This window comes from Corapipo altera, unplaced genomic scaffold (genome assembly GCF_003945725.1).
Source record: "Corapipo altera isolate COAL_440 unplaced genomic scaffold, ASM394572v1 98, whole genome shotgun sequence".
In the NCBI taxonomy this organism is placed as follows: domain Eukaryota; kingdom Metazoa; phylum Chordata; class Aves; order Passeriformes; family Pipridae; genus Corapipo; species Corapipo altera.
In genome coordinates, this window is record NW_020884914.1 from 501,054 (window position 1) to 521,896 (window position 20,843).

Here is a 20,843-nt window from a genome sequence, read left to right on the forward strand (position 1 = left end):
AAATGAGTGCTATAGTTAATTCACAGATTGAATGGAGCCCTTTTTTAAGTAGAAGGTCCTGGTTAAACCTTATGAAACTGGTGCTGCATTAGTATGAGGCCTTCCCAAGCTTATGGTAGTGTAATGTCTTTGCTTATCTGTGGGTATGAGGAGGAAGGGGATTGTATCATGAGGCTATCCTTCCTCTATAAGTAAACTAGCAAGTTAAGTACAGGAGTGGGATAAGTGGATAAAGCCTTCTTGAAAAGGATGAATAGTTTCTTCAGTATGTGACTTGATTTGTTTAAATATTTTATCAAAGAAGGATTGATAGATACTTGTTTCATTCATGCTGCTTTATGAATTCTCACATAGGTATAAACCATCACATAGTAATTGCTAACTGCTGGCATTCAGGCTGTGGTTTCACAGCACATATTGTCACCTTAGCTCCCCTGCTTTTCCAAAAGCAGTGCAGTGAATGGATATGAGGAGATGCTTGTCATGAACTACTGCTTCACCATTTTCAAGTATTTACCCACGTGTGTATATAGCTCTTAATTTATATGGGTCTTGTTAAATAATGCTTTTGGTTTGCTTTTAGGGAAATGAATTGGAAGTGACAATTATGATGCTGGTAGAAGCATTATGTGAGCTTCACTGTCCTGAAGCTATTCAGGGTATTGCTGTCTGGTCTTCTGCTGTAGTTGGGAAGAGTCTCTCCTGGATCAATTCTGTAGCTCAACAAGCAGAAGGGCGGTAAGTTTTCTTAAATAACTGGATGCTACAAACTGGGACGTTTTTTCTTCTTGTGAATAGTTCTATTTCTGAGTCTTTTAAATTGTGGGATGAGTCAAGACTGCTGATCTAATTTCCATGTCAGTTAAAGTCAGTGTACCTTTTAAGAGATACCTAATGCATCCAGCACTTTTAGGTATTTAAACTGTTAGTTTTAAATAAATTACCAGGATCTGAATATAACTTGCGTTCCTAAATTGTTTTCTTAGTTTTTTCTACACAGCAATGCTGTTTTCATACTGTATTTAATTTTCCATTGCAAAATGGTATTAATTTAAATATTATCTAGTGAAGTTTCTGGCCAGTGTGTTATCTAAATACCTGCCTCAGTTTGCCAAGAGAGGGACATGCTTTGCAGTTTTACTTCAGCTTTGAAAAGGTGGCTTCTGTGTCTATTGCAGTAGAATCTTTGGATACAGATACAAATAAGTGGGTCATTGTTCTAGATGGGATGTACCTTCATTTTGATGTTTTCATCTCCTTAAAGGAATGCATCACTTCTTCTGTATGAAATGAAAAAGAGACACCTGTCATGTACCTTCCATGTGAAAATCCCCAAACAAACCCAAAGATTTTAAATTTATAACTATCTTTTTCCTTTTTTTTGTAAGATTCCTTAAAATCACATGCAGTTTTGTAATAGGTGGGAAGTTTCTCAGAAATGTCAAGTTTAAGGTGTGAATTGTTGCCCTAGAGCCAGTTCTACAGTCCTCTAGTAAATGATATGTATTTAGTCAGTATTCAGGTAAAAAGAGTGACAGTCAAATATAAAATAAATTTATTTCCTTCTGCCTATACTTGGCTTGAGGTTGACTTTAAAACTTCAATGGACAAGCTTTTATCTTATGCTGTAACGGGAAAATTCAGCCAGTAAGCTTGTATCCTATGTTAATCCCTGTCTTTTGCTGAAGGTGACATGTGAACTTTTTGAGTACTGGGGTAAAGAAATGCTTAAAATATTGTCTATTTACAAAAAAATCCCCTACCCTGGTTCTTGAAAATGCTGACGAAAACATTAAACTGTTTAAGGTTTGAAAAAGCAACTGCGGAATACCAGGAACACCTGTGCTCCATGACGGGAGTGGATTGCTGTATAACAGGCTTTGACAAGACTGTTCTGAAGTTGGCCAATTCAAACAGTGTGAATAATACCAGCCCAAAGCATTCCTTGAATGGTCAGTATTTATTGTTTGCTTTTCAAGAGAAATGCAGTTTTGTAAATGTATGTACAGAAAATGAGAATGTTCAGTGATAGAGCCGTGGGAATGTCTGACTCTGAAATCTGAAAACGTGTTTCTGTCTGCAGTTAAACTGAACCACTTAATGCCATTGAAACCAATATTGGGTGTAGATAGGAGGGTTTGCAGTGTTGTGATCTAGCTCAATGAAACTAAAAATAATAGGTAAAATACTTTGTAACTTCCTAATTTAATTCTAATGTATTTTAGATCATCATAACTTAAACTAGTATTTATGACATAATTGTATCATAAATACACTAGTTACTCAGAGGTTTTTAACTAAGACTTGGTTACAGTATTCCGTTACATCTTTGAGAAAGAACCTTCTTTGTTCCTAATTTAGTTGTTCTGTTTTTCTGTTTTGATGTTTCTTTACAGATCTGGATTAAAATTTTCCAAAACCTCCTTTTGAAAAGGTTCTCTTTTTTTTCCCTTAGAAAGAGTGTCAGTGGAAGAATACTGCAGACATTGTGTAACTATTTGATTTTTTTAAAAAAATTGTTTTTCTTGACCAAAGACATAGAAATTACATTTGAGTAATAGAATTGCTATTTTAAAATGTAAATTTAGGTGTGTCTATATATATTTTTTTCATTTCACAGGAGAAACTAGAAAAACTGTCCTGACTAAGCCAAGTGACTCTTCACCTGAAGTTATAAACTACTTGGGTAACAAGGCATGTGAATGTTACATTTCCATTGCGGACTGGGCTGCTGTTCAGGAGTGGCAAAATATGGTCCACGAATTGAAGAAAAGCAATAGTAATACCTCAATCAATCTGAAAGCAGATTTTAACTACATAAAGTAAGGATATAATTAGTTTATTCAACAGTACCTTGGAGTTCATTAATTTAAAACTGAAACATTAAAGTGTATATGGATTTTAGAAAATGTCAGTTTTTAAATACAGGCATGCAAATAAGAAAGTTGTGTTCTGGGGGGTGTGAAAACTTGACTATGATATTTACAGATGAGTGAAGAGGTAATACCATTCTAAATAGTTACTATGCCTTTCTGGCTGCTGAGGCTTCTTAGTGTTCAAGAAAAACATCTTTCATTGAAGGAAAAATATACCAAATCTCTTCTGATTCTCTTAGCAGAATATGCATCCTTTTGCACAACTTAAATAATAGCAGGAAGTAAAATGCCTTTCAGTGGTACAGTTCTTAAATATTTTAATTCATTAATTTAATGTAAAAAATATAGGAAGGAGCAGTTTTGGCTGCTTTGATGTTTGTTGTTTTGTTTCTTTTTTTAATGGAATTTAGAATTGTAGTTTGTGCATTTATTTCCTGACCCTTGATATTTGTCTGGTTCATGAAAAAATTGGACATTGAATAGTCCTTCAAGGTTTAAGGGTCCTTTTTTTGACAACTTGATTACTTTCCATCCCTGTACTATTGTGGTAAACATTGTAAAATCCTTCTGGCTGAAATTTCTTGGCTTGGAAATAAAAGCATAGAAGGAAGCAGTGAAATAAAATCTTGTGGTTCTGACAAGGTGCTTCTGTCAGAGAAAGGGGTGATCCTTTTTCTTGTTGCAGTTGTGCAATTAATTCATTAGGAGGGTGAGTGCTTGTTATGGATGTGAAAATGTGTAATTTCTGAGTATTTGTGTTTTTCTAAACTAAACCCACTGTACTTGTGGTACCATTGCAGAGGTCTTGTCATTTTGACTGGTTTGAGTTAGTTTTCATTCAGATAATTACTGGAAGTAAGGTACTATCTAATGAGAAAAATCCTGTAGGGAACTCCTGAGGATGAACAGCACTTTAGCTCTTCTGACCCTGAACAGGCTAAGAGACACTGTAGTAATGAGGATCAAAATAATTCAGCAGAAAGGGGAGATTTCACATGCTGAATTTTTACTTCTTTTCTAGTCCAGATACGTGGGCAGTTGCTCCTTCAGTGAATAGTAACAAGAATATTGAACCCTGGAATATTCTGTATTCTGAGACATCAAGCCTCTTAACTTTTCTGTGCTATTTTTTGTGCAGTTCTGTAAAATCTGTAATGCCCAAATTATTTTCCAATGTAGGACAGTGTGGGGGGAAACATTAAATTTGCTGCCTCAGACTGTTAAGCAGTATAAACCAATAAGCAATATAAATTTGTTTATGACCTGCAAGTACTCCAGTATTTCTGCAGTCTTGGTTACATGTAAACTGGGGAGTTGAAACCGTGGCCTCATGAAATTCTGCCATGAAACTTTTCTGTGCATAGACAGGGGAAAAAGTTTTGGGTTTCCTTTGACTTCCAGACTCTGGTAGAAGAGTATTACATGGTAATAGGAAAAGCTTCACAGCTGGAGAACTGTTCTTCCCTGTCACTTCAGTACTGAATTTACCCATTTGGTGCAGTACTAGTGCCTTTTATTGATCTGTGTGAAAATTGGGATTTTTTTGCTTAGAATTCATTGTAAGTGCTCTAGAATTGAAGTTAGTCTTGAGTGTTTGTTGTATAATATACCTAGCAACTGGGGTGAAGTAAAAAATGTGAAAATAAAACTGTACACATTGAATTGCAGATCTTTGAGCAGCTTTGAGTCTGGACAACTTACTGAATGCACTGAACAACTAGAATTATTACCAGGAGAAAATATCAACCTGCTTGCAGGCGGATCCAAAGAAAAAATAGGTATAAATGCATAAATTAATATTACTTCAAATACAAAAGTAAATATTTTTTCATATATCTGTTTCTATAAATGACAGGCTGAAACTTCTGAATGCAGTTTGCTGTGTTCAGTGGACTGACCATAACCTTTATGAATCAGGCTTCAAAATAATTGGCAGTAGTCATCCTAAATGTTCATGCAAGTGTGTTTTCTGGAGTTAATGTGACTGTTTAGAAGTAATCTGTCATGGATTTCTAACATGAATATATACGTAATATATATTTTTAAAAGGTTTTTTTTCCCAAACTTCCTTACTGTCAAAAATGCATTCTCAGATAGTGGAATTTGATAAAATTTGGCAGTTCTTGTTGGTTTCAATTGTTTGATCTCCATGTAGACATGAAGAAGCTCCTTCCTAATATGCTAAGTCCTGATCCAAGAGAACTTCAAAAAGCAGTTGAAGTACAGCTTTTGAGAAGTTCAGTGTGTCTGGCAACAGCTGTAAACCACATAGAACAGGAGCAAAAGTGGCAGTCAATATCTGAGTAAGTTGAAATGTGCTATGAATGAATGTAATACACTGTGAAAACCTTTTTTAGCTTGTTAAACATAACTTTGTGTAAAGCTTCAGCACCTATAGTAGTTTGCTGCCAGTTTTAGTTGTTGTGTGTTATAAGCTTACTGAGGAAAAATAAGATGATGTTTAACTTGGAGTTTATGTAATTGATAAAGTCCTTTGAGCTGATAAAGTAATTTTGCTTGTCAGTTTATTAATAAAGTATTGTAACTTGTGTGTAAGAGTGCAAGATTTTCTTGTCATCTTTTTAAAGATGTTGAATTTGGTTTTTCTTCAGTAATTTTGATATCACTATTTACTCTTAAAGCCTAGTTAACAAAAATGACTGCTCTGATCCTTTTATTTCAGAAATCTTATTAAGTACTTAAAGCAAACATCCCGTATTGCTATTGGACCTTTGAGACTTTCTACACTCACTGTGTCTCAGTCTTTACCAGTATTGAGCACTCTTCAGTTGTATTGTTCTTCTGCTTTGGAAAACACTGTGTGCAACAGGCTGACATCCGAGGTATATCTGTGTGTTTAAAAGCTAAATTGGGGTCATGTCTTTCTCCATGTCATGTTGTGAAGTGTTGAATAGAAAACATACATTAATTGTTCTGTCAGTTGTTAATTATACTGTAAAAAGATCTCATTTAGTTCACTAATGGGCCTTGACCCAAGTTTTTTTTAAGTTTACATGTCAATTGGACTTTTTTATAGTTATAAATATATGACAACTCTTTCAGTTACAGTATTTTTGAAGTTTTATTGGTAGTTGCCTTTTAGAGAAGTGTTGGTATTTCTTCTCTAGGTACATTGTAACAGTTGTGCAAAACATGTGATTTACTTTAAAGCAACTTGAAAATATTTTAATTTAAAAAATTACTTCAGCGATTAAAAACTGTCAGACTCCAACCCGTATGAATGATCTAGTTCTAATTACTAATCACAGTGTTCAGAAAAGAATTCAACTTGATTTTGAGCAAATTCTTAGTGTTGTCCTTTCAAAATCAAGCATAAAACATATTTAGGTTTTATTAGTTAATGATAAAGTATGGCTACTAATACAAATAAAAATGTTTCCTTTGCACTAAAATGGTCTTTGCTTTTAATAAGTGAAAATACATTGTAGTAAAGTTGTGTCTTATGACAACTATGAAACTTCTGTGCCTCTTCAGGACTGTCTTGTACCTCTCTTCAATGATGCTTTGAGGTCATGCAAACAGCATGATGTGAGGCCATGGATGCACGCACTGAGGTACACGGTGTACCAGAATCAACTGATGGAAAAACTTAAAGGTATGTAAGCTCTCATATTAGTGTTATGAAAAGTAAATGAAGAATTTGAACTTGAATTGTCTGCTGAAAGCAGCAGCTATGTCTTTTTCTGTTATTGAGATGGATCACTTTTTAAAAGCCAAGTTTTGTCCTTTGGGTGTCTTGCTTTACAACTCATGGTCTCAATTACTGTGTTTTCTGAAGTGTTTAGCAGTTCTGTACTCTCCTAATAACACCTTGCTTGCTCAACTCTTTGCACTTTAGATGCTTTTACTTTTGAACACTTCAACAGTATGAATAATGGGTCTTTAAAAACAGTCACAAAAGCCATTTAAATGTGAGGTATAATAAGAGGTAATGGGAGGAAAGTTCTATCAGGGGACAAGTAGGTTTATTAGCTAAGAAGAGTGATTATAGTGGAAAAAATCTCTTCTGCCCAGCAGATAATCTATGGATATATTTTTTGTTTCAGTGGGGGTGTGTGAATATTCTAGGCTAAGTTAAATCATCTCAATTTCTGAAGGAAATATTAAAAATAAGAGAGCTGAGAAATTTTTCACTGATGGCCACGTACAGAATACATTGGGCAGAAATTATCTGTCTGTGTCAGATAATCATTTAATAATTTTGTTGGCAATGTCTTGCTTCCTTCTGCAGAACCAACAGTCCCAATTAAAAGCCATCTAATGGAACTGGGTTTAACAGCAGCGAAATTTGCTCGGAAGCGAGGAAATATCGCCCTGGCCACCCGGCTGCTTGCCCAGTGCAGCGAGGTTCAGCTGGGAAAAACCACCACTGCTCAGGACTTAGTCCAGCACTTTAAAAAGTTGTCTGCTCCGGGTCAGATAGATGAAAAATGGGGCCCTGAACTCGATATTGAGAAAACAAAATTGTTATACACAGCAGGTGAGTGTTTGCTGTTTGTGTTATAGTGGCTGGAGGTGCTTGTCTTTATAACCAGGCTGATTCCCCTGATCTTGAAGAAATCATAATAGGACAGTATCATTAGGAACTGATTTCATACTATTAACTGTTGTCTCAGTCTGAAAGGGTTTTCACAAGTCTTTTCTTACTTGTAATTTTTAACTTCAAAAGAGAATTTTCTGTGTAAAAATACATTGCTACAAGCTGTATCTGAATACGTTGTTAACACAGTACTGAAGATTTGCTTTTCATGATATGCAGGTCAGTCAACACATGCCATGGAAATGCTGAGTTCTTGTGCCATATCTTTCTGCAAATCTGCCAAAGCCGAGTATGCAGTTGCTAAATCTATTCTCACCCTGGCTAAATGGATTCAAGCAGAATGGAAAGAGATTTCAGGACAGTTGAAACAAGTGTATAGAGCTCGACAGCAGCAGAATCACACTGGTCTGTCTACCTTGTCTAAAAACATATATAATTTGATTGATCTCCCAGCTGTTAATACGCTAGAAGAAGAATATCCTAGGATTGAAAGTGAATCTACAGGTACATTTCTCCTCCTCCTTCTTATTTTTTAAATTAGTTATTGGTGATTCCACTGAGGGATAGCACCAGTTATGCTGGTAAGGACTGAGTGCTCCATCACTGGTATTTGTTTTCCTAATACAGATATAAACAGTGTATGTTTTCTGCAGTAGGTAACTATATACAGTTAAAAAACCCAAACACCTTAAAATTTCTGTCATATTTCTATAACGTTTTTCTCATTGAAATGATGATGACCTTAAGAAGAAACTGGTATGCACTTACTTATTTTGTATGAGGATATAAATTTTTGTCCCATATATGTTTGTTTTCATCTTATTTATATGCTAAAGATTGAATGAGATCTTTCAGATTAAGCATGGATAGGATTTATGTTTTGAAGGACCTGATAAGTGTGAAAAGTACTTTGGTTTTCTCATGATCTTTAATCTGTGCTTAATCTGAGCACTTCTGCTGTTGCTGCAAATGTACTCTCATTCCCAGTTTTCAGCAGACTTTTTTCTTAAATGTTAAGATAAACTCTGTCTTTCTTTAAGCATGGATTTCATAAATAACTTAGATATATACAAATAAACACAACTGCACTGCCCTGGGTACTTCATAGAATTCTACTTGCTCTCTGAAGCATTGTGTTCTTTTGGAGATCATGAGTTTCTTGCCTCATTTCCATCTTCCTGCAAAAAAGGAAACAATTGTAGAGTATAAGCAACGGTGGTTAACAAATGAAGACTGCTTCATTTAGCAGCAGTGTCAGAACTGAAAAATAATTTCATTTTGTAAGATTATACACCCTTGGATACTAATTGTACTGAAAAAAATATTACGTGCTCATAATGTGTTTGATGTTATTTTCTGTGTTAAGGGAATTAGAAGTCGGTTTTACACCATAACATACATTGCTCTATTTCTCCTATCACAGTAAACATTGGAGTTGGAGAACCAGACTTCATCTTGGGCCAGCTGTATCACTTGTCTTCAGTACAGGCACCTGAAGTAGCCAAGTCTTGGGCAGCCCTGGCTAGCTGGGCCTACAGATGGGGCCGGAAAGTAGTTGATAATGCCAGGTAAATTCATCCTAATGCTTAAATCTATGCAGCACAATTAGTTTTCTTAAGATAAACCCTAGCTTTGTATTTATGATTACTGTTGTTTGTGGCTTGAAGTCGCATTTGAGCAGAGAAATGACTATTCCCTTGATTACTTACCCTCTGTAAAAAGAAGCTTTTAATTCTGAGATAAAGATGATTCTTCCTTCAAGGAGTTTTATATATATAGTCTTAATGGTTTCAATATCTCTACAAATAGCCATGTAACAGGGATCAGTAACGCATTAAATATTACAGTCAGGGAGAAGGTGTTCGTCTGCTGCCCCGGGAAAAATCTGAGGTTCAGAACTTGCTTCCAGACAACATTGCAGAGGAAGATAAAGAGAAAATCTATGGGATTCTTGGGCAGGCAGTGTGTCGTCCAGCCGGAATTCAAGTGAGTGTAAATTTGCTTGCTTAAAAAATGTTCAGCTTCAGTGTAAACCTTATTTTTCTTTATTTTTGTGATTCATGTGAACTCTTCTAAGTGTCTAAAAGTTAAAATTCAGACAGTACAAGAAACTATCTGTTAGGTAAGTGGTAACACATCTGTTGCCACTGAACTATGGTAATGTGATCAACTAATGCAGTTCCGTGAGTTGCATAGACAAAAACTGGATTTGGAACTAACATTGCTTGTAGAAATTGTTGGATGACTTAGTCAAATCTGTTTTCTCTTTATTTGCATTTAGGATGAAGACATGACTCTACAAATCACTGAAAATGAGGACAATGAGGAAGATGATATGGTGGATGTGATATGGCGTCAGTTATTAACAAGTTGTCCCTGGCTTTCAGATCTAGATGAAAACGCAACAGAAGGATTAATTAAAGTGTGGAGGAAAGTTGTAGACAGAATCTTCAGTCTCTATAAGCTCTCCTGCAGTGCATATTTTACTTTCCTCAAACTCAATGCTGGTCAGGTTAGTGTTCATGCTGATAAGGAAATCCAGTTACAAACTTTACTAAATCCTGGTATGAGCTATGTACTTAACTTAGAGAGTATTTCTTTGTTTCAAGGTTCCACTTGATGAAGAAGATCCCAGACTGCACTTAAGAAACACCTCTGAGCAAAGCACTGATGATGTTATTGTAATGGCAACCCTAAGACTGTTACGGTTGCTTGTGAAACATGCTGGGGAACTTAGGCAGTATCTAGAGCATGGGCTAGAAACAACACCTACTGCTCCTTGGAGAGGTAAATAGATTGTATCTAGTTGTTAAAATTTATTTTGATGCATTTTCTCTAAATGCAGAAAGCTGTTTGTTGCACTTAGATAAAATTTTTATGTAAGCATCATAGACAGAGAGCCTGTCTTTTACTAAATAATGTAGTAAAGATATTCAGGTCTGCCATACATTCTGATCTTAGAGTAGTTAAGTAGCACAGATTCTGATCCCCTCCTTTCCCCATCTGAAGACCTAGGAAGGAAAAAGGAGATGTAATTTATGATATATTACATTATATTACCACCTTAAACAAATGGGGTGGGTTTTTTTCCAGCTACAGTTGAGAAAGATGTGTGACTAAAGCCAGATGTCTCAAAAGTAACTGTTTGTTACTATGCTGCTGGTTCTGGTTGTTCAGGGACTTTCCCTCAAAAGGTTATGGACTTAGTGTGGAAGGCAGCAGGAGAGGAGGCCAACTATTGTAAAATTGCACTTTCTTTTGGACTCTTTTGTAAATTTGTACTTTATTTTTTCTCACAACTCAGAAAAAGGCATGCTTTTAAAACTGAAATAAAATTCTGCCTCATTTGTCAGCACACTTTCCTTTCCTCCTCCTGCAGGTATTATACCCCAGCTTTTCTCCCGCCTGAATCACCCAGAAGTGTACGTTCGTCAAAGTATTTGCAACTTACTGTGTCGAGTGGCTCAAGATTCTCCTCATCTCATACTCTATCCTGCAATAGTGGGAACCATTTCACTTAGCAGTGAATCCCAGACTTCAGGTATGGAGATAAAAATAAACATTTGAATAAACTTGAGCTAATACATTTTTATTTACTGGATAAAATGATACTGAGAGGTTTTTTTGTTTGGTTTTTTTTTTTTCCTCAGTAACTCTGGTACTTTGTATCTTAAGAATATTTTTATTATAGAACCTCACTGATACTTTTTATCCAGTTTACCAGCCTGACAAATAAGACTTTCAATTTTGCATATTTTTCATATACTTCACCAGTACTTCATGTGTAATATGGGGACCTGATGCTAAATGAAGTATGGAGTGATATATTTTAGTTTAGGTAATATTTTAGCATCTGTTTTTAATTTAGGGAACAAGCTGCCTTCTGCCATCCCTACTTTGCTTGGTAATATTCAAGGAGAAGAACTGTTGGGTGGTGAATGTGATGGAGGGAGCACCCCAGCTTCCCAAGAAAGTAGTAAAGATGATACAAAAACTGGATTAAATGAAGATCAAGCAATGATGCAAGATTGCTACAGCAAAATTGTGGAGAAACTCTCTGCTGCAAATCCAACAATGGTATTGCAGGTGAATAATCCAAATGAACACTATTTGGGCACTTGAATGACAAAATATGGAATTTGTTTATCTTGGGGGTTGGGCTACTGAAAGTTTGGTGTTTCTTTGCTTTAGGCTGTCATCTTTTTTCAACTTGTTCATCTACGAAAATAATTCTGAACACTACCTCTTTTAAAAGAAGTGAATCTTGTTTTATACAGGTTCAGATGCTGGTGGCTGAGCTGCGCAGAGTTACAGTTCTTTGGGATGAACTTTGGCTGGGAGTTCTACTGCAGCAGCACATGTATGTCCTCAGACGGATTCAGCAACTGGAAGATGAAGTCAAGAGGGTCCAAAACAACAACACCCTCCGGAAGTATGTCTTTGTCAGTAATTCAGATGACAACATAACAACTGTTTGTTTTTGGGAAGCATACAGTCCAACCAACTAGCAGTGGTATTGCTCCTGAGTTCATACTATCCCAGCTGCTGCTTTGTAAGCTTGCAGCCTTATTTCAAAAGATTTTGATGTTACAGCTTGTACTCTAATCCAATGAGAAACAGCAACAGTCTACCTGTAAATCCATGTTGGGATTTCTTTAGTAATAATGTGTTAAACCTGATGCATATGAAGTTGGGGATTATGAGATCCTGTAGTTCTTGATTTCCAAGTCAGATGAAATGAGGACAAGCATGTTGAAGGGTATAATCTATTTAGAGGTTACTGTAAATACAGATGTTTGGAGTAAACAGAATGTTTTATTCTGCTTTTAGTTTTCAGTGTTGAGCAAGTATTTTTTTCTCCCTCACCTGGGTTCTCCTGTGAATGGATTAGTGGAAGAGGTGATCTATTCACTGGGCAACCTGGCTAAGGTTAAGAATGCCTCTTGAACCCTTTTGTGAGGTCTAACATGAGGTGGGAGAACAAAATGATCTAAATCTCTCTTCCCCTTCTTTTATAGTGTGGTACATTCTCAAGAAGTATTAGTAAAGAGCTCTTTTCTTAAAGGCAATCAGTTGTTTAGAGTGGTTTCTGCTCAGAGCTTCTCATCAGCGTTTCCAATGATGAAGAACTCAGATCAAATGTTTTGTTTAAAAAAAAAAAGGAAAAAAGAAAAGAAAAAAAATGTGGTTCAGAGGAGCACTGCATTAAATGTGGAATGAAATACTCTTCCCTTTAGTATGATCATCCTTGAAGACTTCATTTTAGAGATGTAATGATTTTCGTGAATTCTTCAATATCTCATTTGTTGTTATTTTAATGCTCTGATGATGAGTTAACTTGGTTTTATGGCATTAAGAAGAAATTTTGGTGTGTTTTTTTATGACAGAGAGGAGAAAATCGCCATCATGCGTGAGAAGCACACAGCTCTAATGAAGCCCATCGTGTTTGCTTTGGAGCACGTGCGGAGCATCACTGCAGCTCCTGCAGAAACTCCTCATGAGAAGTGGTTTCAGGACAACTATGGAGATGCAATTGAAAATGCACTAGAGAAACTTAAGAATCCTTTGAATCCTGCTAAACCTGGAAGCAGCTGGCTCCCATTTAAAGAGGTATTATATGCACAAATGATGAGCACAATGTAGAGGCTTTCTGCTCTTGCTGCACCTTTTGCTTGACCCTCTCCTTCTCCTCTTCTCTTGTCATATCAGAATTTGCAGCCTGGAACTCTGTCTTCTAAGGATAGGCACCCTGGACACTAAAGCACAGTAATTTTTGCTTCAACAGAAGTCCTGTTGACTGTCTGTTATTGTATTTCTATCCAGTGAAATAATTTTGTTTTTCAAATCTTTCATCTTCTGCTGTCTGAGATTCCGTTAGTTCTGGGAGCAGAGGGCTTTTTTTTTTTTTTAATACCATTTTTCTGAAAGTATACCATTTGAGTTTAGTAGATTTAAATTTTAACAAGTTAATTCTCTGGTTATCTAAGCATATTCCTCCAGCTATGCAGCAACTTTCATATGATCAACCCTTCCCAGGCTACTTTGTCAATTATGTGATCTTGTCTTAGTTTTTTGTGGGTCTGAAGAGAAACAAAATATTCACTCAGCTATGCAGAACCAGTCTGGTGGTTTTTAAAAGTCTTGCTAGACTTTTCCCTGTACTTCCCCTTCTACTTTGCAGAACAAACAACATGCAGATACATCAACAGGAGGTTGCTGAATGCTGCTGTCTTTAACCACTGCTCAGATATTTGTAATGCAGAAGCAAACCTCTGGAGGAGCATGATTTGTTGTGGTTTCAGTGCTTATCACTACACAGGGTATATTTGCTGTATAAAGGATGTCTTTTAGTTTTTGTCATCTTCATTCTAAACTGTATCTGGATCAATAGGGTGGAAAGGGTGGAAGGGAATCTAAGAAAAATCTCTCTGCTTTCTGGAAATGACCACCATTAAGTCTGGTTTGGTGGTGGTTTTGGTTTTTAATGCTATTGAGGTGAACCTCTACCTAAAAGAATAAACTTTCTTTGGAATAGGTTATGCTGAGTTTGCAGCAAAGAGCACAGAAACGGGCCAGTTACCTCTTACGACTTGAAGAAATCAGTCCTTGGTTGGCTGCCATGATGAACACTGAAATAGCACTTCCTGGAGAAGTATCTACCAGGGACACAGTCACAATTCACAGTGTGGGCAGCACCATCACAATCCTGCCTACCAAAACGAAACCTAAAAAGCTGCTTTTCCTGGGTTCAGATGGGAAGAACTATCCCTACCTGTTCAAAGGTAAGTAATTGTGTTTTTCTCATACAAGGCACTGTCTCTTGTTAGAAATTAGACTGTCAGGAAGACTGCACGGTGCAACTTCTGTTTTATCTGCCTGAATGATATGGAGAAAGAGGAGTTTGAAGCATTTGCTCTCTCTCTCTTCTCTACCTCCTATTTCACCAAACATTTTCAAGGAATTTTGCCTTGTGAAGCTGTAAGTCTGGAGTGTTTCAAATCCCTTCTTTATAAGACCTTCATTAGAAGCAGTGTCCTGCTTGCATGTTGATTGGATTAGCTGGATGCAATTTTTCAGAAGCTTAAGGTAGCACCTAAAAGAGAACTTGAGAGACTTCTTGCCTTCCCTGAAAGGGAAAGATCTGTTTGTTATGTTAGTAACTATTGTGTGTACCTCTGACAGAGTGGGCTGGCATAAACTGGTGATTCTAGTAGGTAAATGCCATGTAAATATTTAGATTTAGGCTTAACAACTCATGCTTAATCTACATAATTCATAAAGATATTCACAGTCTGAAATAAAGTAGCTTAAAAAATGCTGAATTTTGGACTCTAGGAGAAGATTTTTTTTTTTTCCCTCTGGAAGAAACTAAACTTTAAACAAATTTGTTGCAGGCTTGGAAGACTTGCATCTAGATGAAAGAATCATGCAGTTCTTATCAATTGTGAACACCATGTTTGCTACTATTAACCGCCAAGAGACACCAAGGTTCCATGCAAGGCACTACTCTGTGACACCTCTGGGAACAAGGTCAGGCCTGATCCAGTGGGTGGATGGAGCTACACCTTTGTTTGGTCTCTACAAGCGCTGGCAACAGCGAGAAGCTGCTTTGCAAGCACAAAAGGTAGCTGCTGTGTTTTTATGATAACTAGAACAAATCAGAAGGGGAACATCTATTTTGATTGCTTTGCAGTTCTAAATCGCGTAGTCTTAAAAGGATTGTGTTTTGTTCATCATAATGCAGGATGGTTCTGTGTGTTTATATCTCTTGAGATTTCACCAGAAGTCAATGAAATTGCATATGTGTCTTTATGTATAATTACAGTGCGTAACATGAATATGCTGTTATGGCATAGTAATTCAAAGAGAATTGTTCCCTACAAATAGAATTATCCTTGGTTAAAATTATTTTAGTTCCATATCTGGTTTTCTCCTCCTCCTTTCATTTTAAATACGGAATTTACAGTTATATTTTTGGGATTTACTCTGATAAGAGTAGAGTTAGACCAAAACAATGTGTTTTGATTTTATAAAGACTTTAACTATTGAATTTTGAAAGAATTCTCTTGAGTTGTAAAAATCATCCTCAGTAGAGACGTTGATTTCATATTTCATTCTCGCCAAAACTGAATTTGGGATACTTTTGTGTGATAATGAGTTGCAATACATAAATTACTCTTTTTACCTCTTCTAGGCTCAGGACTCTTACCAGAGTCCTCAGAATCCTGGAATAGTGCCTAGACCCAGTGAACTTTACTACAGTAAAATTGGACCTGCTTTAAAGGCAGTCGGGCTTAGTCTTGACGTGTCGCGTCGTGACTGGCCCTTGAATGTCATGAGGGCTGTTCTGGAAGAACTGATGGAAGCAACTCCCCCAAATCTCCTTGCTAAGGAACTCTGGTCATCATGTACCACACCAGATGAATGGTGGAGAGTTACACAGGTGAGTTATGACAACTGTATTTTACCTTTGAGAGGCTGTGGTTTTAATGGGATGAGGGGCAACAAATGGCCAAGATGTGTGCAAGCAGTGATACTTGTGAGTTTGGAGAGCTAGCACTGCTGATGTTGGAGGTAACAGGAATGTTGGCAGTTGTACCATCTGGAATTAAAAAGTGGGTATAGACCTAATTAACTCTACATTATTGTACTAGAATTATCAGCCTAAGCCATGAAAACTCTTGTAAGATATCATCAAACAACAAATAGAAAACTGCTTGGAATAAGTTGGGTTTGATTTGTCTTACACTTACACTTAAAATACTGTTTTAAGATGGTAGTCAGTCCAATGTGTTGGCAGAGGATTCCCACAAATAATTTTTTCCTGAAACTCTCTTTAAAGTCGTATGCAAGATCCACTGCAGTTATGTCCATGGTTGGCTACATCATTGGTCTTGGAGACAGACATCTGGATAATGTTCTTATAGATATGACTACAGGAGAAGTTGTCCACATAGATTATAATGTTTGCTTTGAAAAAGGTAATTTAAAAAATGCTCTATGTTATTCAAATAAAAGGTTTCCCTTCTTGCTCATTAAAAGAAACAACTTAAATTTTTATCTTAAAGGGAAGAGCCTTCGGGTTCCGGAGAAGGTTCCGTTCCGGATGACGCACAATATTGAAACAGCACTTGGAGTTACAGGAGTAGAAGGGGTTTTCAGGCTTTCTTGTGAACAGGTATGTTAGGAAACTTGAAAACTAAGGGCTACCACTTGCCAAATACTGTGTTAAAACTTTTCTATTAAACGTTCTGCTGCTGGTTTATAAAGCCTTCACCTTTTCTGCTGTGATTTTTATTGGACTTATTTTAGATATATCCTATGATAGGTATTTAAGAAACATGAGAATGTCAGATACTTGCGTGTCACAAGGGGAAACTTCTAGCTCTAGATATAAAATGTTAAATTTTTCCTGCATCTTTTCTTTGTGATGTTTTGCTTACCCTCTTTGAGACTCATCCTTTATAACGAGATATATTTTGAAAAAGAAAAATGCTCTGCAAAAGGGAGAGTTTTCTTCTTCAAGTGTCTGTATCTGATGTATAGAGATTGTGTGGAAGGTTAGAGTGCAGTCTTGAGTTTTGGTGACATTCCTACAGGCTTAGCTGCATTTGTACATGCTGTGGTGTTCTTCCTGTCTCTGTAGTGGTTAAGGATATGTTACAGATTTCTGTACCTACTCAAGTACAGTATTTTGCATCTAAATTTCCACTGTTCTATGAGGATAATTGCAGAATCAGAATGAGTCTGTTTAAAATGTGATGCAGGTCCTTCATATCATGCGCCGTGGGAGAGAGACTTTGCTCACATTGCTTGAAGCTTTTGTTTATGATCCACTGGTTGACTGGACAGCTGGAGGTGAAGCAGGATTTGCTGGAGCTGTCTATGGTGGTGGTGGCCAGCAGGCTGAAAACAAACAGAGCAAAAGGGAAATGGAAAGAGATATTACACGCAGTCTCTTCTCTTCAAGGGTGGCGGAGATAAAGGTGCATTTACTACACTAATTTTCTGTTTTAAAACCAAACTAGGCCTGTGATTTAATTTCATTTATTTGCATTTGGGGGATGGTGGGAGATATTTATTAGATTAATTTATTAGAAATAGTTCACAAATTTTATTGAGCTAAATTGAGTTTCCATTAAGGGAAGTGCTTATATTAAACTTGCAAGTATTTAATTTTGAGTTTCTGCATGCTTAATTGTAAAACATGTTTTGATGTTTTGGCTGCATCTGGACTAGGGGAATAAAAACAGAGGTTTAGAGAGCAGTCTAAATAAAGAATGTCTGTGAAGATTTAGCACTTGGAGCACTGGAAGCAGTTCTAGGTGAACAGCATTCACGGAAGGATTAAGTTCTGCCATATCTTACTTTCTCTTACCTGCTTGATTTAAGTGCAGTTCTGTAACATCTGTGTTTTGTTTACAGGTTAACTGGTTTAAGAATAGGGATGAAATGCTTGCTGTGCTGCCAAAATTGGACAGTAGCTTAGAAGAGTATCTGAACCTGCAAGAGCAGTTGACAGATGTAGAAAAGTTGCAAGGAAAACTACTGGAAGAGATAGAATTTCTGGAAGGTGCAGAAGGAGTGGATCATCCCTCCCACACGCTTCAGCACAGGTACAGAGGAGCCAGGAATTCTGGCAGGAGTCTCACAGTTCAATACAGTTGGTGTTTTAGTAATGTACTTATGGGTTACATGTTAGAAATGTGTATATATGAGAGAGGTGAACAGCTGGCTAAAAGCTGTTCTGTACAAGGAGTGACCTGCTTATTGTAAGAAGAACTACTGAAACCATTTTCCTTCTGAATAATCTCATGTGTGTTCTGCACCTCATACTCCATCAATATAACCTGTGCTAGTCCAAGCTGACTCTCAAGGCAAGAGAAAGAATGTGCTGAATGTGGTGTTCTATCAGTATAATCCACATAAGGCAGCTACTGCAATAGCACAAACATCTTTTCATCTAAGTTATTTTTGAAGGCTACTTGAAATTGATGAAGGATTCCAGAATTGCATGAATATGCACATGCATTAATTATATTGTAGGGAAACAGTTATTAATGTAACGTTACTTTTATGTAATTGGTGAGAATATATTCATTTTCTGGTCAACCCAGTAGTTGTATTGTTTGATATGGTTATGTTTTCTATAGCATTAAGTGTTTTTTTTCTTGTAGTAATTACTTGATTCTGTGGCTCCAATAATTTCAGGTATTCTGAGCACACACAGTTGCAGTCTCAACAAAGAGCTGTCCAGGAAGCAATCCAAGTGAAGCTGAATGAGTTTGAGCAGTGGATAACACATTACCAAACTGCTTTCAGTAACTTAGAGGCAACCCAACTTGCAAGTCTCCTTCAAGAAATTAGCACACAAATGGATCTAGGTATAAACTCGTATTTGTGAGCGTGTTTTTAATGGTTTGAAAACAACTAGAGTTCAAGTCCCTAGTCTGAAGGAACTTGTCTGTCTGTGCTGGTCTTCACTCTGGGCATAAGCTGATTCTCTTACCTTGTGCTCAAAATTCTCAGTATGAATTCTCCATGCTTCCTTTATCACAAGTAAAAGAATATTTTTGAAAAGGTGTTAGAGCTCAGTGTTTGTATGCTATAAAATGTGTGTGCTCCAGAGATGCATCTTAATTTTTAACCATCTTTCTTAAAAGGTCCTCCAAGTTATGTCCCAGCAACAGCATTTCTGCAAAATGCAGGCCAGGCACATCTAATCAGTCAGTGTGAACAACTGGAAGGAGAAGTCGGTGCTCTTCTCCAGCAGAGAAGATCCGTGTTACGTGGGTGTCTGGAACAATTGCACAACTATGCAACAGTTGCTCTGCAGTATCCAAAAGCTGTGTTTCAGAAGCACCGAATAGAGCAGTGGAAAACCTGGATGGAAGAACTCATTTGTAACATGACAATAGAGCGTTGTCAGGATATCTTTAGGAAGTAAGTTGACAGAATAGTGCATTGTTCAAAAAATTTTTCAAGCTATTATCCTAATTTTCTAATTAAAATAAATACTTTTGCAAGGAGAGTATTTTTCTTAACACAGAGTATTTTTCCCATCTACAGAGAAGAATGCAGTTAGCTAGTACTTGAGAAAAGCAAATTTTGTCATTTTGCTTTTCCTTTGCAGGTATGAAATGCAGTATGCTCCCCAACCCCCTCCGAGCATGTGCCAGTTCATAACTGCCACAGAAATGACCCTGCAGCGCTATGCAGCTGATATCAACAACAGGCTGATCCGGCAGGTGGAGCGTTTGAAGCAGGAGGCAGTCACTGTGCCTGTTTGTGAAGAGCAGCTCAAAGAAATCGAACGGTGCATAAAAGTTTTCCTTCACGAAAATGGAGAGGAGGGCTCGCTGAGCTTGGCCAGTGTTATCATCTCCGCTCTGTGCGCGCTGACGAGGTGAGTTCCCTCTTGTGAAACCTGGTGAGCTTGTGTGAGACAAGGAATATTCAGGTGATGTAATTATGTGAAGAATGCAACAGCAGGCACGTTGTCTAAGTGTCGTGATTCATCTAGGCGAAATCTGATGATGGAAGGTGCGGCATCGAGTGCTGGAGAGCAGCTGGTTGATTTGACTTCAAGAGACGGAGCCTGGTTCTTGGAGGAGCTTTGCAGCATGAGTGGGAATGTTACGTGCCTTGTGCAGTTGCTGAAGCAGTGTCATCTTGTACCTCAGGACTTGGACATTCCAAACCCCATTGAAGCATCAGAAGCTGTTCACTTGGCAAATGGAGTCTATATCTCACTTCAGGTGATACTTTTATGTTATCTTTTCCTCCAACATTCAAGACTTCAACTAAGGCATTTTTAATAGATTCTTCCTTAAAGGGCTAAATGTTTATGGTGCTTCTGAGGTTTTTTTTCTTAAATCTTAGTCTTGATTGCTGAATTTGGCTGAGCTGAACAGGCATTTGCTTCTGCTGTTTACATTTTTATTTGTTTGAAAGAAACCGTTTTGATCTATACATGACAAATTGTAAAAACTGCTGTCAAAGAAGTAACCATGAGGAAGCAGTTAGTATCAGATTTATAGGCACACTAGCTTCATGTCGTGTTTTCATTCTTTTGCTCTGTTGCTGGCAGTCCAGAACAACTCCCAAACTGTTCAAATTGCATTTTTTTCTGTTTTCTGCTCCTGTTAAACCTACTGTAACCCTGAGATTAGCTCAGTTGATTAGAGCGTGGTGCTAATAACACTAGGGTTGTGGGTTTGATCCCTGTATGGGCCATTCACTTAAGAGTTGGACTTGGTGATCCTTGTGGGTCCCTTCCAGCTCAGAATATTCTATGATTAGTTTCACCTGAAACAAGTAGTTTCAAACAAATTCTGAAAACCTGTTGTACAGCCCCCTATCTCCAAGATTGGGAAGGAGAAAAAGGCATTTTTAATTTTGTGGTT

At 37.1% G+C, this 20,843-nt stretch overlaps 1 protein-coding gene across 2 annotated transcripts in view; it reads left to right on the forward strand.

Moving 5' to 3' along the window:
* The window catches only part of SMG1 (SMG1, nonsense mediated mRNA decay associated PI3K related kinase), a 65,682-nt gene that overhangs the window by 32,806 nt on the left and 12,033 nt on the right, over nt 1-20,843 (forward strand). For both annotated transcript variants that reach the window (XM_027654899.1, XM_027654900.1), the window contains 28 exons: nt 584-738; nt 1,807-1,952; nt 2,621-2,822; nt 4,545-4,654; nt 5,032-5,179; nt 5,560-5,719; nt 6,372-6,492; nt 7,129-7,377; nt 7,657-7,941; nt 8,861-9,005; nt 9,285-9,423; nt 9,719-9,949; nt 10,047-10,224; nt 10,817-10,978; nt 11,306-11,523; nt 11,715-11,869; nt 12,825-13,047; nt 13,973-14,219; nt 14,832-15,061; nt 15,632-15,880; nt 16,280-16,418; nt 16,506-16,615; nt 17,205-17,423; nt 17,863-18,053; nt 18,649-18,821; nt 19,101-19,380; nt 19,571-19,843; nt 19,961-20,195. In XM_027654899.1, coding sequence (XP_027510700.1) covers nt 584-738; nt 1,807-1,952; nt 2,621-2,822; nt 4,545-4,654; nt 5,032-5,179; nt 5,560-5,719; nt 6,372-6,492; nt 7,129-7,377; nt 7,657-7,941; nt 8,861-9,005; nt 9,285-9,423; nt 9,719-9,949; nt 10,047-10,224; nt 10,817-10,978; nt 11,306-11,523; nt 11,715-11,869; nt 12,825-13,047; nt 13,973-14,219; nt 14,832-15,061; nt 15,632-15,880; nt 16,280-16,418; nt 16,506-16,615; nt 17,205-17,423; nt 17,863-18,053; nt 18,649-18,821; nt 19,101-19,380; nt 19,571-19,843; nt 19,961-20,195 — 5,373 coding nt within the window. The remainder of the gene's footprint in view (nt 1-583; nt 739-1,806; nt 1,953-2,620; nt 2,823-4,544; nt 4,655-5,031; nt 5,180-5,559; nt 5,720-6,371; nt 6,493-7,128; nt 7,378-7,656; nt 7,942-8,860; nt 9,006-9,284; nt 9,424-9,718; nt 9,950-10,046; nt 10,225-10,816; nt 10,979-11,305; nt 11,524-11,714; nt 11,870-12,824; nt 13,048-13,972; nt 14,220-14,831; nt 15,062-15,631; nt 15,881-16,279; nt 16,419-16,505; nt 16,616-17,204; nt 17,424-17,862; nt 18,054-18,648; nt 18,822-19,100; nt 19,381-19,570; nt 19,844-19,960; nt 20,196-20,843) is intronic.